General features: G+C 46.2%; 1 protein-coding gene across 3 annotated transcripts in view; it reads right to left on the reverse strand.

Annotated features, from left to right (window-relative positions):
* TESC (tescalcin) overlaps nt 1-7746 on the reverse strand; it is a 61226-nt gene extending 53480 nt beyond the window's left edge. For 2 of the 3 annotated variants that reach the window (XM_021008003.2, XM_021008002.2), the window contains exon 1: nt 7386-7745. In XM_021008003.2, the coding sequence (XP_020863662.1) occupies nt 7386-7443 (58 nt within the window). In that variant the 5' untranslated portion in view covers nt 7444-7745. Of the gene's footprint in view, nt 1-7385 lie in introns of all 3 variants that reach the window. The other variant, XM_021008005.2, reaches the window with a different exon arrangement.
* Nucleotides 7747-17117: the final 9371 nt, after the last annotated feature.

The raw sequence follows: 17117 nt of genomic DNA on the forward strand, positions 1-17117 counted from the left end.
GTCCAGGATCGTGTAGCTAGTAAGTGTCTGAGGCCGGATTTGAACTCAGGTCCTCCTGAGTCCAGGGCCTGTTCTCTATCTACTGTACCGCCTAACTACCCCTACCCTCAGTTGGAGAGAGATGACTTTGTTCTCTGAACTTTTTACTCAGCGTTGTCTCCCTTCAGCAAGTCCCAGTTAACTCTGTGGGGCTTTTCGTGGGCTCTGTGGATGGGCAGGCACTCTAGGATTCTGACGACTGTCTTGTAAACCACTTTTATAAGCATTGTGTATTCTCATGGGAGATTTGCCCGTGGTCACATTGGGATTGAGCAGGGAGCGCCACAGGACCCAGAGCTGGAAGGGCCCTTAGAGGACAAAGAGTCCAACAAAGGAGGGAACTGAGGCCTTGAGGGAAGAAGTGACTTGCCCAAGGCCACCTGAGCAGTTAAGTAGCAGAGAAGGGTTTCAAATCCTCCATCTCCAAGTCAGTCTGTACCTATGCTCCATAATATCATGTGTGTCTGTATAGGAAGCATCAGCAATTTGGCCAGAATGATGTCACCTGGCAGCCCCGTCCCCAACCCAGTGTAAATGTCCTCAAAGACCTAGGTGATCCTTATCGGCCATGATCTTTAGGGCCTTCACCATGCAGGCTGCCCTGTTCTAGACAGTGTCCAGTTTATCATCAACTTTCCTGAAACTGTGGTGCCCAGAACAGAACAGATGGAGTCTGGCTAGAACAGAATCCCTGTGTCCCCTGGGCACTATGGAGGTGGGGAGAGGGAGGGAGAGGGAGAGAGAGAAGACAGAGGAGAGGGAGAGAAGAAGAAAGAAAAGAAGGAGGAAGAGGAGGAGGAGGAGGAGGAGGAGGAGGAGAAGAAAGAAGAAGAAGAAGAAGAAGAAGAAGAAGAAGAAGAAGAAGAAGAAGAAGAAGAAGAAGAAGATGACGACAGAGGAGGAGGAGGAGGAGAGGGAGACAAGGAGAAAGAAGAGGGAGAGAGAGAGAAGGAGGGAGAGAGGGAGAGAGGAGGGTGGGGCACAGTAAAACAGTCCCTGCTTTCCGGAATTTAACATTATAGTGGGGAATTTTTGGACTTAGGGCAAACATCACAACTTGGCCCTTCCCTACCCTCCCCTGTCAGAGCCTCCCTTTTAAACCCAGCTTCCTTCTACTCTGTATGTATATTTACTTAGATATTTGCATTTTGAGGGCAGGGACTTTTTTTTGCTCTTTCTTTGTATCCCCAAACAGTTCAATGCCCGAAACATAGTAGGTGATTAATAAATGCTCCATAACCTGGGGCAAATGGTATGAAGGGCATCCTCAACTGAAGTGGGGAGGGGGCACCAGCCTGTGGGTGTGGATGTGGTTCTTAGACGAGAGACTGGGACCCAAGGACACCATGAGGCTGCTGCTAAAGAGTATATCCATCCCATACCTTGGGTCCCACAGGCTTCAGTTTTGCCCCAGGAATCCCCATTCGCAATCTAACTGCTCCTGGACCCTTCCCCAGATCTCAGCCCTACTTTCTTCCTCAAAGGAAAATAAGCATTGCCCTGTGGCCCTTTAAATTTCCCATCCTGAGGCATATTCGAGGCTTCTGGGAAATTCCTTGTCCTGGATCAAACTTCCGGTCACCCCATCCTCGTTTTTTTTATGGATCTGGCTGAAAGGAAGCTAAAAGGTACCTTTATTCATTTGCTAATCCAAATGTTTCTCCATAGAGAAATCCATTGACATTTCAGTGGAGATGCAGAAGATCTGTGCTCAGCACTCCTAGAAACCCAGCCTGCTGTTGCCATCTGTCCATGTTCCAAGCCTCCACATAGCCTATTGAAGCAGATCTAATTCTCCATAATTACATTAGGGGCTCTTTTCCAATAAGGACCCTTTCTTTACAGGGTCTGGGAGAGCTCAAAGTCCTCCTGCTGTGGGGATTCAGTGACAGCAACGTGAGCTGTCATCATCTAGATGCCCAGGCCAGGGAAGGCCTTTGTCTGGGACGAGAGCTAAAAGGGATCTCAGAAGCCATGGATCCCAAAGCCCCCATTTTACAGATGGGGAAATCAAGGCAAGAAAGGTTCCCTGACTGAACTGTTTACTATGTGCTAAGCACTGGGGACACAAAGAAAGATCCCTGCCCTCTAAAAGACCAAATACAAACAACTATATACATAAAGGATATAGACCATATAGATGGAAGGTAACCTTAGAGAGAAGTCATAAGTGACTTGTCCAAGGTCACACAGTAAGTGGAAGATAAAGAATTCAAATTCATGTCATAGGATAATTGATTTAGAGCCAGAAAGGGGCTTAGAGATTATCCAGCCCAATTCTCTCATTTTACAGATAAGGAAACTGAGGCTCAGAGAGACTCACAGCCCAGATGTTATTTGAATCTAAATCCTCTAGCAATACAACTTTCTTTCCCCCTCTGAACCACACTGCTCCCAGGGCTTTTATTTCAATGATAAAAGCTGCAGAAATTCTGGAAGCCAAGGATATAGGATTCTCTCTTCCTTTTTCACCTTGACTTTGATCACATCCAAAACAGCAAAATTCATCTGGGCACCTGAAGACAGAAAGCCCAAGCCCTAAATCCTAGGGAAGGATTTGTATTCCTTTTACCTTTCAAACAATACAGTTTCTGGAGGTTTTAACTCAGCCATTCTTCCTCTTGAGCCCGTCTTGGGTTTAGAGGAGCTGACTTGGGTGAGTGGGTAACCTGAATGCCCTGCTCCCTCTCCTTTGGAGCTTCAGAATGGTGCCCAGCCTAAACGTGGTAGGGTCACTGAGGGTCATCAGGCTCTTGCTCTCTGGACTGCGGGGTCTTTTGGCACTTTTGTAGGGAGATGGAGCAGCAGGATCTCGAATCTCTGAAAGCTCTGCCTAGTGGCTTCAAATTGTGGCAAGCAGTATGGAACATAGGAAATAGTCCACTAGGAGTCAGGAGGCCTGGGTTCAAATCCTGGTTTTGCCACTAACTTGCTGTGTGACCTTGTGAAATCACTTAACACCGCTGGAACAGTTTCCTCACCTCTAAAAATGAGGGAGATGGATGAGATTTATTTAAAGGTCTCTTTCAGTTCCAATAGTCTATGGAAATTGCCCATGGTGTTTGGGGAAGATTGTCATACCCTGAGTGTAAACAAATTTCATATCCCTAATCTTTACAGAGAGGAAAATGAATGGGTTTGGTTCAATCAATGAATCAACGAGCATTTATTAAGCTCCTACTGTGTGCCAGGCCCTGGAGCTACGAAGATCAAACAGTCCTGGTCCTCAGTTCATATTCTATTGGTGGAGTCAGCATGGGCACAGATAAGTATATAAGGAAGCTACAAAATGCATATAAGCAAAATGAATACAAGTGATTTGGGGGTGGCACTAGAAGAGGGGGGGAGGCAGGTTCAAGAAAGATGTCAGGTAGGAGAGAACTCCTCTGAACTGGGCTTTGAAGGAAACTCTGGTTTTTTCCAACTCTTCAGCTAGGATTTACAGGTAGGTGCATAGAGAGCTGACTTTGCTGTCAAGTTTTGGGTTCAGGTTTTGCCTGACCCATAATGGCTGTGTGACCCTGGGCAAATCACCTTCTCAGTGCCCAAGGTAACTCTCTAAGGCTATATATTCTACAAGAGTGGTGATCTGTATTGCTGGAAGGACTTCCCATACCCAGGAATGTGCTAACAACATCATCACAGGTCCTTGTAAAGAAAGGGGTCAGTAAAGCTCAGAACCATTGGCAGAGCTCAATGCTCTCCAGATTTTTACCTGCCTCTGGGTGGGTCATTATCCTTCTGTATGGAGCTTAGCCCTTTGAAGTAGCTGAAAGCTCTTGGTAATTTTCAGAGCTGTGCCCAGTGGTCATCCCGGGAGGGCCTTGGGAAACCTCCAGGGGGTGGAGGCACTGTCCTGGAAGGATGAGGCCCTTCCAAAAATAGCTCAGTGGCTCTGGGAGGAAGCAGGAGTTCCGAAGGGAGCTGAAAGAGTCACCGTGAGGGACAACTCTGCTGACGGCAGATGTGCTGATAAGACTGGCCTTGCCTGTTCAGTGCCTCTAAAGGGAGCTGGGTCACCTCTGTGGGCTGTTTGGCTCCTCCCTGCTGGGACTGAATCGTTAACCAACTCCAGCTTGGTGAACCAGGGAACAGCAGTTTCGCAAAGGCCGCTCCCCCCCCCCATCCTTGGCCTGTTAGAATCTTCCATCTGCTACTTTCTACCTGGGACACCTCAGGTGAATCATTTAATCTCTACCAACTTTGTTTCCTCCATTGTACCTGGCATACAGTAGGAGCTTAATGAATGCTTATTGATCAATTAAGCCATAAATGGAGGGGGTTGCTCGCTCTAGTAACAATCACTTTCGAAGTTTGCAAAGCACTTTAGAAATATCTCATTTGAGACTCACAGAAACCTTGGGAAAGCGGTGCCATCATAATCCCCATTTTGCGGAGGAGGAAACTGAGGTGAATAAAGGTTAAGTGACTTGCCCAGAGTCACACAGCCAATAAATGTCTGAGGCCAGATTTAAGCTGGTCTTTCATTCTCCAGATTTGAACTTAAGACTTCTTGACTCCAGATTTATTGCTTATCTGCTAGGTAACTAGAGAACTCCAGGGTCCCTTCCAGCCCTAATTTATCCCACCTATATCTTGCATGCCTATAGTTGTTTTCATGTTCTTTTCCATTAGACTATAAGCTCCCTGAAGGCAGGCATGGTGCTTTGTTTTTTTAATCTTTCTTCATATCCCCAGGGTTTGTATATAATCAACTTGACTATAAATCCCTACAATCCTTCAAATCACCATTCAGCTCCCAAACAAGCCCTTGCCAGATTCCCCTTAGTTATTAGAGCTCTCTCCTTCAAACGGCTTCCTAGAACTTTGTATAAGTTACATTCATGACATGCCCAGAGAATTCCAGAAAAGGGAACTCTGCTTCTGATTGGGGAACCAGGAGCTCCCCGGAACCGTGAAATCATAGTTACTGGCCAAACCCAAACCACTTTTTACGTTCTTAGTATTTTCCTGTGTACCTAGTACAGGCCTTCACCAGGTGTGGTGCCACACTTGAGGACCTGGAGGGCCACACGTGACCTTGAGGCCACAGGTTCCCCACCCTGATAGTGAACCCCCCTCCCCCTTCTAGAAATGGCACCAGGATTGATCCTTTGATTGGCTGATTTTCCCCTCAATACAATGGAGGCTCCTTGAGCACAGGAACTGCTTTGTTTTCATCTTCTGATAATAGTTACAGCCAATAGCCGGCATTTTAAAGTTTTCAGAGCACTTCACATATATTGTTGTTCAGTTGTTTCAGTTGTGTCCAAATCTTTGTGACCCCATTTGGAGTTCTCTTGACAAAGACACTGGAATAGTTTGCCATTTTCCTTCTCCAGTTCATTTTATAGATGAGGAAACTGAGGCCAACAGGGTGAAGTGACTTGCCCGGGATCACATAGCCAGTGAGTGTCTGAGGCTGGATTTGAACTCAGGTCTTCCTGACTTCAGGCCTGGTGCTCTGCTTCACCACCTAGCTGCCCTTATATATGTTATCTCATTTATATTCCCATACCTAAACCAGTTCCAGTAGGTGCTTAATAAGTGCTGGCTGGTTGGCTGATAGATGATAGAATCAATACTGCTATCCTAGAAGTGCCCCTTTTAGGAAGCTAAGTTGTATGTTTCTTCCCCTTTCCCCTCTGCCCTTTAGTCTACCCCAGAGCTGCAAGCACATGATATAAACAGAAACCCTTGCACCAAGGAGCCCTCCCCCTGCCAGGGATGGTGAAATAAGGAAGGAAGCTTGTCTTCTGCTGCCTTTGGTGTCATCAGTATGTCTGAAAACTAGGACCCTCTTTTAGAGAGAGGTTCTACCTCTTTGAAAACAGTGCCTCCTCTGGTGCTCTGGCTTCACGTCTCAATACCAGTCACTCAGAATGGAGCCGGGCATACTCTCAGCTTGTCAGCTAAGCCCACTCTTGGAAGAAAAGCTCAATGGCCAAGAGAATGCCAGGGTCCTAATTCAGAGCTGAAAGCAACCTCAGCGGCCCAAACCCCTCATTTTACACAGGAAGAAGCTGACACGCAGGGTGCCGAGGGTTGTATGGGCAGGGCCAAGTCTGGATTTGAACCCACACCCTCTGAATCCAGAGCCAATGCTTTTTCCACTCCAGTATGATGTAGGAAGGAACCTGGACTATCTCCTAGCCTACCTATTGATTTTGACAGATCAGGAAGATGAGTCAGAGAAAGACGACAGCTGTTGGCCCCAGGGCCATTAAATTGCAGAGTTGAGCTTAGAATTTCTAGGTTTGGGCTCAGACTCCAGGGAAGTCTGAAGGGAGCTAGGTTCAGATTCCACCTCCAATAGTTATGAGCTGTAGGGCCAAGAAGCAATGCTCCTTGACTTATCTCTGAGTTTCAGTCTCCTCATCAGTAAAATGAAGATAATAGCAATGTCTGTAGTACCTGCCTCACAGGCTTGTAGTTAAGATCAAATGAGATAATGTCTGTAAAACACTTTGCACCTTGTGTTCTGAACCTGGCACTTTAGGGGGAGGGGGTAACTTCCTGGTGTGGAAACTCCCTCCAGTAATACAGATCGCAAACCCAAAAGCAATGTGTCTGTACTTTTTTTTTTTAGTGGGTGGGGGTCTGGTCTTGTTTCATCAGTGAACTAGCACCCATGCAGAAAAGCAACTCATTTCCAACAGTTTCAGAGTTGCCAGGCAGCACCCAGAGGTTGATTTGCCTATAGTCAAACAGCCTGTTTGTGTCTAGGCTGCTGTTCTAGGATCCAGGCTTTCCTGACTTTCAAGCCCACCTCAACAAGTTGTCTTGCTCCAAACTGAACCCATTCGCCTAAAAGTGCTGGAGAAATGACAGTAATTTTATTTGTTTAATCTTTGGTCCAGTCCTGAGACTTCCTCATTGCAGGGAACTGGCTTTACCGAGGCAAACCGGCCCTGCCCGGCGCCTGAAACTTCTAGTCTCCAGGAGTTGTCTGGGGGCACTGAGGGACTTGAGACACACAGCGTCACACGGCCGGTTTGGGTCAGGGGCGGACTCGAACCCGGGACTTTCTGCCTCTGAGCCCAGTTCTCCACCCACTCCATCACACACCCTCTCCCCTACTAGTTGTGATAGTTGTTGGCATTCCCACGTCCACTTTCCCCGCACCGCAGAGGTCTCCCCGAACACCTCTCACTTCCAGACTGGCTCCCCTGTGCCCTTCTCCTCCCCCTCCAAGAGGAATGACAAGAAAGTGGATCGACCCCAAGCAGTGAGAGCCCAGTCAGGGCAATCGAGAACAAAGCGGGGAGTCCTTGCAGGACAGAAAGGAGAGCCCCCTGCCCTGGGAGCCCCAACAGGCAGCCGGCCCAACCCCAGGGGGTACTCACAACCAGTCTTGCCCACGAGTTCCCGGACCTCCTCCGATGTGGACTGGGAAGAGCCCATCCTTCCAGAAGGGAGCTAGATGAGGAGAGGCTATGCCGGCCTGGGACAGAGCTGGGGAGCAGCCCGCGCGGACACCCTTCTACTCCACTGCCCTGGGATGCCCCCAAGATGGGCAGGGGAGCGCAGGTTCAGGCGGGGAGGCGCTAGGAGGAGAGCACCTCGGTGCAGCGTACCCCAGCAGCAGCAGAACCCACTGGTCCTCCTGCTCAGCCGGAGCCAGCGCCGGTTCAGCACTGCAGCCCGGACTGCGCCCCAGCAGCCAGCCTGGTGGCCAGCGGGGAGGAAGCCAAAAGTACTGTACGTGGAGAGAGCGAGCTCTGGCTAATATAGAGATGGAGAGAGGCGGGCGGGCGCGTCCGCCGGGTCCAAGAGCCTGCCATGTTCCCGAGGCTGCAGGAGAGAGACCAGGAGGCGCAGACCTGGAGGTCAGAAAAGGCTCCGAACCCTCCTTGGGCATTGCATGGAGTCCGGCACCGCAGCACCGCGGCCCTCTGGAGCTTCTGGTCCTGAGAAAGGGTTGGAGGTTGGAGGGAAGGGGTGTCCTTTCCTCTCTCTGTCTTCCTAGCTCCCTTCCCCCACCATATTTAAAAGCGTTATTAGATGATAGGAATGACAGTTGGAAGAGAACCAGAGAACATCGAATCTCACCTCCTCATTCTACAGATAGGAAACAGAGGCAGCGAAATGGACTTTGGAGACCCAAAACCTGAGTTTGAATCCTAAGTCTATCACTAGTAACTGTGTGACCTTGGGCAAGTCCTTTCACTTCCTCTGGATCTCAGTTTTCCCCTCAGTAAAATAAGAAGGGGTAGGATAAGATGAGCTATATCACTTGGATTACAGATCTAGATTTAGGATTCTATGCAATCTGCAATCCTCAATCTGGAATCAAAGAACCCGGGCTTGAATCTGGGGATAGCTCCTTTCTACCTGTGTAACCTCACTTTTAAGAGAGGAAGAGAGAGGGGCAGCTAGGTGGTGCAGTGTATAGGGACCACCCGCCCCGGGGTTAGGAGGACCTGAGTTCAAAATTGGCCTCAGACACTTGACATGTAATAGCCGTGTGACCCTGGGGCAAGTCACTTCACCTGAGCCTCAGTTTCCTTATCTATAAAGTGAGGGAGTTGAACTAGATGATATCTAAAGTCCCTTCTAGCTGTAAATCTAGAATCCCACAAAACCCAGAGAAGGTAAGTAGTTTGCCTGAGGGAATTAAACTGGGGTCCTACCCTCTACTCCTCCTCCTCCACCCAGTTACTCACTCATTCTGTGGAAGGCAATGTCGTGTGATGTGAAAAGCAGCACCAGTTTGGGTCAGGAGAACTTGGCACTAGAGCCAACTTTGCCACTGAGTAGCTGTTTTAAAAACATACACACACATACATATATCTATGTATATATTATATGCAATGCTAATATTATGTTATAGTATATTATGATCAATTATTATATTATTAATATATATGTGCAATATGTTATAAACTATATTACATATATATATCACATATTGGGGCAGCTAAGTGGAGTGGATTGAGTGCCAGGTCTGGAGTCAGGAAGACTTTCTGAGTTCAAATCTGGCCTCAGACACTCATGACCCTGGGCAAGTTACTTAATCCTGTTTGCCTCAGTTTCCTCATTTGTCAAATGGAGCTAGAGAAGAAAATGGCAAAACCACTCCAGTATCTCTGCCATGAAAACCCCAGATGGGGTCACAGAGTCAGAAACAACAATAACAAAAATACCCCATATACACATAACATACCTATATATTACATGTAAATGTACACACACATCTATATGTGTATATGTGTACACACACACACACACACACACACACACACAGGTTGGAAGTGGCGAATGGAGTACATTGGACAGAGCGCTGAATTGAGAGCCAAAGGTCCTGACTCTGCCACTTACTAGCTGAATGATGTTGCCTAACTCATTTACCTTCTCTTAGCCTTGTTTCCTCATTTCTTGCTGAGCTGGGTCCACAATCAGCGGCTGGGTTTTGTTCCTTCCGATCTCTGATTGCTTTTCTCCAGCTCCTTCTCACGTGACGGCTAGCCCGTTCTCACCTGGAATACAACACACTGCAGCAGCCTCCTAATCAGGCTCCCTGCTTCCCTTCCCATCCCTTTCCAACTCATTTTACTCACAACTGCTAAGATAGGCAGCCTCACTTGTTTTGCTTCACCATGTTTAGTTCTTACAAGGCTATTGTCTTTCTTTTTTCTTTAAAATTGGGGTAGGGTGGAAGGATAAATGCTTCTTAATTGAAAAATGAAATAAAATAAGGAAATTGGGGGGAAAACCTTATTGGATACAATCAAAGCCAGAACTGAAAAAAAAAAGGCTGTCAGATATCCACTTAATACCCAATGCCATGTGTGGTTTCCTGATGAATTAAAGAACTCATGTCAAAATTTGGTGAGCACAATGCCAAATTGTGTAAAACAAGAGATTGCAGCAGAAGAGAATGTATTGCATATTAAATGCATAAAAAATAGTTTTCCCAAAGCATAGATCTGACCATTCCCCTCCCCTACTCAAGAGGTTCTGGTCCCTCCCTCTTGCCTCTAAACTCATCTGGTGTTTAAAGATCTTCACCTGCAGACTCCAGCCACTTTTCCAGACACATAGAACATTATTCTCCTTCATGCATTCAAGTTTCAGCCCTCACAACCCACCTGCCATCTCCCCTACACAGCATTCCATCTCCATTTCCATGTGATGGCTCAGGACGTCCTGTGCTCCTGGAATACATTCTTTGCCTCTGACTTATAGAATTCCAAAATTCTTTCAGAGACATCTCCTCCAGGAAGCCTCCCTTGATGCCCTGAACTGGTAGCACCTTCTCCCCTGGAAATTACCTTGTATTTTTTTTGTGTGTGCAAATATTTATTTTTCTGTATGTGTTAAGAGGTAGGCAGATGGCACAGTGGATAGACAGCTGCAGCTGGAGTCAGGAAGACCTGAGCTCAATTTCTGACCCAGATACTATCTGTGTGAGCCTGGACAAGGTATTTAACCTCTGCCTTAGTTTTCCCACCTATAAAATAGGGATAATAATACCTGTATCTCAAGGTTGTTGTATGTGTGTGTGGGGTCAAATGAAATAATATTTGTAAAGTGCTGTGCAGACCTTAAAGCACTATATAATTCTAGTTCTCAGTCTTCACCCTCCCCTCCCCTCCAATAGGCTATAAATTCCTTGAGACCAGGTACTACTTTATCTTTGTATCCCTAGTGGTTAGTCTAATGCTTGGTACATAGCAGCCACTGTGTGTGTGTGTGTGTACATATATACACATATATGTATATATATACACACAATATATATCTACATATATATACCTGCTAATGAATGAAGTCATTCAACCACTGCTTACCTCAGTTTCCCCATCAGTTTCTCAGTCTGCTTCAGTTTTCCCCATTCTATAAAATGAGGATAATAATAGCATCTCCATCCCAAGGTTCTCGTGAGGTTCAAATGAGTAAATAATTGCGAAGTGCTTAGCACAGTGCCTGGCACGTGGTTGGTTGTCTCGTTTTGTCCTTGATTCTCAAAGACAACCAAAATGATATCACTATGTTGGAGTCAAGGTGCTGTATGTCTTACTATTGTCTTACTATCCAATACCAGCTCAGACGCCACTACCACAGTTTTGCACAAATAGTCTATGTGAACATTTGGAGTGGAGACGTGCATTTCATGTTTCTTTTGAGCTACTGTAATTCTGCTTCGCTCATAAAGCACAGCACCTTCTTTGATGTGGGCACGCCATGTTGGGTGTCTCCCACATCTCATAGTCGAGACCCTGAGAGTGTGCTTGTATTGCTTCTTCTGACCTCTCGCTGAGTGCTTGCCTTCCGTGAGTTCTCTGTAAAATAGTCTTTTTTAGGCAAATGTATGTCTGGCACTTAAACAACGTGGCCAGCCCATCCAAGTTGCATCCTCTGCAGTAGAGTTTGATCTGACCAAGGCCTTTGATACTGTCAGTCATGAGAACTTGTTGAAAATTATAGCAAAATTTGGTTGCCCAGAGAAGTTCATCAGTCTTGTATATCAGTTTCGGGATGGCATGTTTGCCTGGGTTCTGGATAATGGATAATGCTCTCATGCTTTCGCAGTCAATAGAATGAAGCAAGGCTGTCTGCTTCTTCCTATGTATTTTAGCAAGATGTTGTCAGACAGATGCCTTGAATGAGGACAAAAGGTCATCTCACCAATGGTAAATTATTTAACTCAAAAAGACTACGAGCCAGTACTAAAGTGGAGGGAGAGTTGGTGCATGACTATTTGTTTGCAGATGATTGTGCACTCAATGCAGCCTCTGAGACTGAGATACAACAGAGTATGGATCAGTTCTCTGCCACTTGTGCTAATTTTGGCCTGACAACTAATACCAAGAAAATATAGGTTCTCCACCAGCCAGCACTACACCATTCATACGTGGAACCATCAGTAACAGCAAATGAACAGTGATGTCATTGGTCCTCTTTGAAAATGAAGGCAGAACAACAATCTGTAAAATGGAGATCATAGTAGCACCTACCTCAAAGAACTCTTGCAAGGATCAAATGAGGTAATATTTGTAAAGTGCTTTGCAAGCCTATATGAATACTAGCTATTATTATGTGAACATAAACAAATCAAATAAGGTGAATGGAAGCTAATTTTGGGAGGAGGTTGGGAAGATCAAGAAAAGCTTCATGTAGGAAGGAGACGCTTTGAAGCAAACTTGGAATCCTAAGAATCAGAGGTAAAGAGGGAATTCCAGGCATGGGGAACAGCCAGGACAAAGGCCTGGAGTTGGGAGATGGAGAGTGTGGTGTGAGAAACAGCATGCATACTAGTCTGGCTAAATGGGAGAGCTTATAAAGAGGAATGACGTGCAATCAGTTTAGAAAGGTAAGTGTGAGGAGAAGGAGCCATTGGAGTTGATGGAGGTCCTGAACCACTTGGGTGGGGGTGGGGGAAAGAAGCTGGGACAGCCCAGAACTTGAGTTGATATCACTTTCCTTTGTCTCTGGCACAGAACATTTGTTTTCTAACTACTCCCCCTTCTCAGCCCCCCCCCCCCCCCCCGACATCTCAGAAGACAAAAAAGTGAAGCTCTGCTTCCGCCCCTCAACCTCTCCTGGGGAACTTCAACAAGGCTGCTGCTCTGGGAGCGCCTCAAAGTCTCTATGGCAAGTTGTTCCTGGGGGAGAGGGGAAGTATGGAAGAGGCAGCTTAAAAGCTCCATCAGTTGCTCATTTGATTTTTTAAATAATTTAGTACAATAAAATCCCAGGAACCAATAAAAATAAATGAGTGGTCATAAAAATAGAATTTCCAGCAAGTTCGGGCAATGATAAGCTTGGTCAGCAGCTCACAGATGCCTCGGAAGGTCAGGGAAGCCCTGGCTGGTGCCAGAGGTGACCAGCTTTGGTCTTGAAGGCAGGACTGCTTTCTAACCTTGTTCAGCCTCCCAGGCTGCTTCTGGTTCAGCCAGCTAGGGCTCTCCCACTGACCGGCTCCCCCTGGGGTGGAGAGCTGCACCTCCAAAGGCAAGCACCAACGGGGAATCTTGTCCTTGTTACTTACATGACAGACTTGGAGCTAGAAATCCTCATAATTGACACATAATAAAATAACAACAATAATAGCTAACTTTTGTGTAGCATTTACTATGTGCCAGTAGGGTTTGAATGCTTAGCAGTTTAGCTTGAGAAAGGCCCTCAGTTTCCAATACCTTATCCCACCAGATGATCTTCAGAATCTTCCCAACACAATTCAAATGGAAGACATTTGATCTCCTGGCATGGCGCTGGTAGACTGTTCAGGTTTCAGAGGCATACAGCAATGAGTTCAGCACGACAGTTCTGTAGACCTTCAGTTTGATAGTCAGTCTAATGCCTCTTCTCTCCCACACTTTCCTTCAGAGCCTTCCAAACTCTGAGCTAGCTCTGGCAATGCATGTGTCAATCTCATCATCTATGTGGACATCCCTAGAAAGCATACTGCCAAGGTAAGTGAACTTATCCACAGCAATTGTGTGAATTGGATTTAAGTGAAGCAGAGTTTATTTTACAGATAAGGAAACTGAGGCAAGCTGAGATAAAGTGACTTACCCAGGGTCACATGGCTAGTAAGTGTCTGAGGCTGGATTTGAACTCAGATCTTGTTTCCTGAGAAGCTACAAGCTCCATGAGGGTGAGGGCTGTTTCTTTTTTGTCTCTGTATCCTCAGTGACTAGCAGAGTGCCTGCATCATAGCAGTTAGGTAGTGCAGTGGATGGAGCACTGGGTCAAGAAGTAGGAAGACCCTGGGTTCAAATCCAACGTCAGACCTCCAGCAAGTCACTTAACCTTTGTCAGCTCCGGTTTCCTCATCAGCAAAATGGGGATAAAGAATACCTACCTCCCAGGGCTGTTGTGAAAGTCAAATGAAATCATTGTAAAGTGCCTGGCACATAGTAGGTGCTTTATAAATGCTTATTTCCTTCTTCCCCTTTTTGTATTGAATTGGAAAGTGACTAACACAATTGTCAGATCACCTTCTCCTTTTACCTTCTTAGTATCCAAAGACTGGGGAGTCTTAATTTAATTGAACAAACTTTTATTAATTGCCTGATATGAGCTGGGCACTTTTGCCTATGACAAAATGACAGAAACAGAATTTATCGAGTATGATAGGATTTAGTGCTGAAAGGGAGCTCAGAGGCTACCCAAGAATGGGTAATATTTCCCCTTGTACCATTCCCAACAAGTGGTCATCCATCTCTGCAAGAAGCCCTCTAGAGAGGGGGGGCCCCCACCTGCACAGGCAGCTCATTCCATTTTGCAGCAGAAAAGCAAAAATCGGCTCGATTCTCAACAAGCTCACAGTCTACTGGGAGAGACAACATGCAAATAACTAGGCACTTTATTAGGAAGTGTGTTCTTGCTTAGGAGCCTGGATATATCTTTTTCTAACATCTACCCATTTTCCCTATTTGTATCCTTAGAGACCAAGAAGACATGTTTAATCTTCTTTCACAAGATGAATGAAGGCAGAGACTGTCTCACTTTTGTCTTTGTCACCCCATCCCTTAGCACAGTGCCTGGCACACAGTAGATGCTTAATAAATGCTTGTTGATTGAAACCAGTTTTATATTCTCCCAAAGTTTTCCCTTCTTCAGGCTAAACTAAATGTCGCCAGTTTCAAGGTCATCTAATCTGCTCATCTTCATTTTACAAGTGACTTTGGAAGACTGGTGTCTAGAGGAACAAGGACAGGGTTTCTGCTAGTAGATCTCCTAGGATAAACCAGGAGAGGAATAGCAAAGGTCCCTTCAGCCACCCAGTCACTCAATCCACCAGGTCTCACTTAGGATACAAAGAAAGGCAAAGATACATCAGTGGTCTCATCCAGAAGTAGGGGATGGGGATTGTGGCAGAAGGAAAAACCTGGGAGACAGCTCTCAGGACTGATGGATTTTTAAATCTTCAAGGAGGTAACCCCAGAGCAAAGGGGTCACCATCTGTAGGCTGAATGAATTGGGGCTGCCTGGGACAAATTGCTGTTCTTCAGATTACTAACCTGTCACCAATTCTTTGCCTTGCATATAATGGGGAAATGAGGTGGGGCAGTTTTCCCTCTCAGGGTAATAACCCTGCATTGAGGGTAATTTGGCACCCATAATTTTCACCGAGCAGCTGGAAGCTTTAGTGAGGTATGGTTCAGTATGATTAGCCCTGTTAGCCTAAAGCCTGGGGAAAAAAGGAAGTTCCGTCTTGATCTTCACTTTGCACAACACAGTTCAATCCCTCAAAGGCTTGGAAACACTTCAGTCACCAGGTAACTGCCTCTCCTCCCCAGAGAAGCTGATTAAAAGCTTTGGCACAGGCTGGGTTGACCCAGTTTAGTTATAACAAAAGGCAGGGAAACAATGGAACCAGAACTCTAGATTTAGAGCTGGAAGGGACCTCAGAGACCATCCAGGTCGACCCTCTCATTTTACAGATGAGGAAACTGAGGCACAGAGAGGAACACAGAGCATCTGATCTAGAGCTGGAAGGGACCTCAGAGGCCATCTAGGTCAACCTCCTCATTGATGGAGGCTCTGGGGGGAACATAGTAGTTGTCTTCAATAAATCAGCACGACAAGTAATAAGGGGCAGCTAGGTATGGCAGTGGATAGAGCACTGGTCCTGGAGTCAGGAGGACCAGAGTTTAAATTTGACCTCAGACACTTACTCATTGTGTAACCCTGGGGAAGTCACCTAACCCTGTTTGCTTCAGTTTCCTCATCTGTAAAGTGAGCTGGAGAAGGAAATGGCAAGCCACTTCAGTATCTTTGCCAAGAAGTCCCCCCAAATGGGGTCCTGAAGAGGACATGACTGAAATGAAGGAATAACAGTAGGTAAAGAGGGTCACACGTCTACTGACTCCAGGACCCGTGATCTTTTCAAGGTATCATATTGAATCGTGGAGTCTTGGAGTTCTGAGGGATATCAGAGGTCATCTAGTCCAACCTGAAATGGAATCCCCTCTGTAATACACCCGATGAGTAGGCAGACAGCTTTTGCCTGAAGACCTCCAGTGAGGGAGACCCTGCTGTCTCCTGATGGGATGAAGTCTGGCCAACACAGAGGACACTGGGCAATTCATTCTACTTTGGAACAGCTCTGGCTGTTAGGATGTTTGACACCAAGACAAAATCTGCCTTTGTGCAGCTCTTAAGGAAAGAAAATAAATATAATCTCTCTTCCACCTGATGGTCCTTAAAATGCTTGAGGGCAATTAGGGGTGGTGTTGAATGCCCTCAATCCCTGTTGATGGGGAGGAGCTCTGGAGTAGGGCTAAAGCCAATTGGTGCCTACACCAAGTTTGGCACCAATAGGATGAACCCTTGCGAGTAGAGAGACATCACCTAAGGAAGGGTCAGCCAGTCTTCTTTGGAATACTATGGCAGGTCCAGATTCCTGTGCCCATAAATATTGGGAGTAGCTGCTATGTTCCAGAGAGCAGCTGCTGAACTTCTAGCCTGGGCAAGATAGGGAGACCCAGTCTCAAAAACCCAAATACTTGAAAACAGTAATTCTGCCATGTCTCTCTTGTCTTCTCTTCTCTAAGCTACACACACCTAGTTAATTCAGTCCATCTGCATATAGTGTGAACTCCATCAATCAACAGACATCTGTTAAGCACCTACTATGTTACAGCACTGGGGAAGGCAGGTAATACAAAACCTTATATGAAATAGTCTCTGCCCTTGGGGGTATATTCTATACCTCTTCTGGAGATCTTTCAACATCCTGGTTGTCCTCCATTTTATCAATGTCTATCCAATAATAGGGTGCTCAGAAGTGAATGAAACAGAACCAAAACTGGAGAAGACTTGAAACTCCTCCAAGGTAAGGAGGGTTTTTTCATTGACCTCTTTTTTTTTTTTGTAAGGCAATCGGGGTTAAGTGATTAGCCCAGGGTCATACAGCTAGTAAGTATCAAGTGTCTGAGGCTGGATTTGCACTCAGGTCCTCCTGACTCTACCTGCACCACCTAGCTGCCCCTTCATTGGCCTCTTTTAATGTAGCCTAAGATCTTTTCTTCATTCCTCCTCCTCCTCTTCCTCCTCCTCCTCCTCCTCCTCTTCTTCCTCCTCCTCCTCCTCTTCCTCTTCTCCTTCTCCTCCTCCTCCTCTTC

This window comes from Phascolarctos cinereus, unplaced genomic scaffold, assembly GCF_003287225.1.
Source record: "Phascolarctos cinereus isolate Bilbo 61053 unplaced genomic scaffold, phaCin_HiC Scaffold_4;HRSCAF=312, whole genome shotgun sequence".
Classification (NCBI taxonomy): Eukaryota; Metazoa; Chordata; class Mammalia; order Diprotodontia; family Phascolarctidae; genus Phascolarctos; species Phascolarctos cinereus.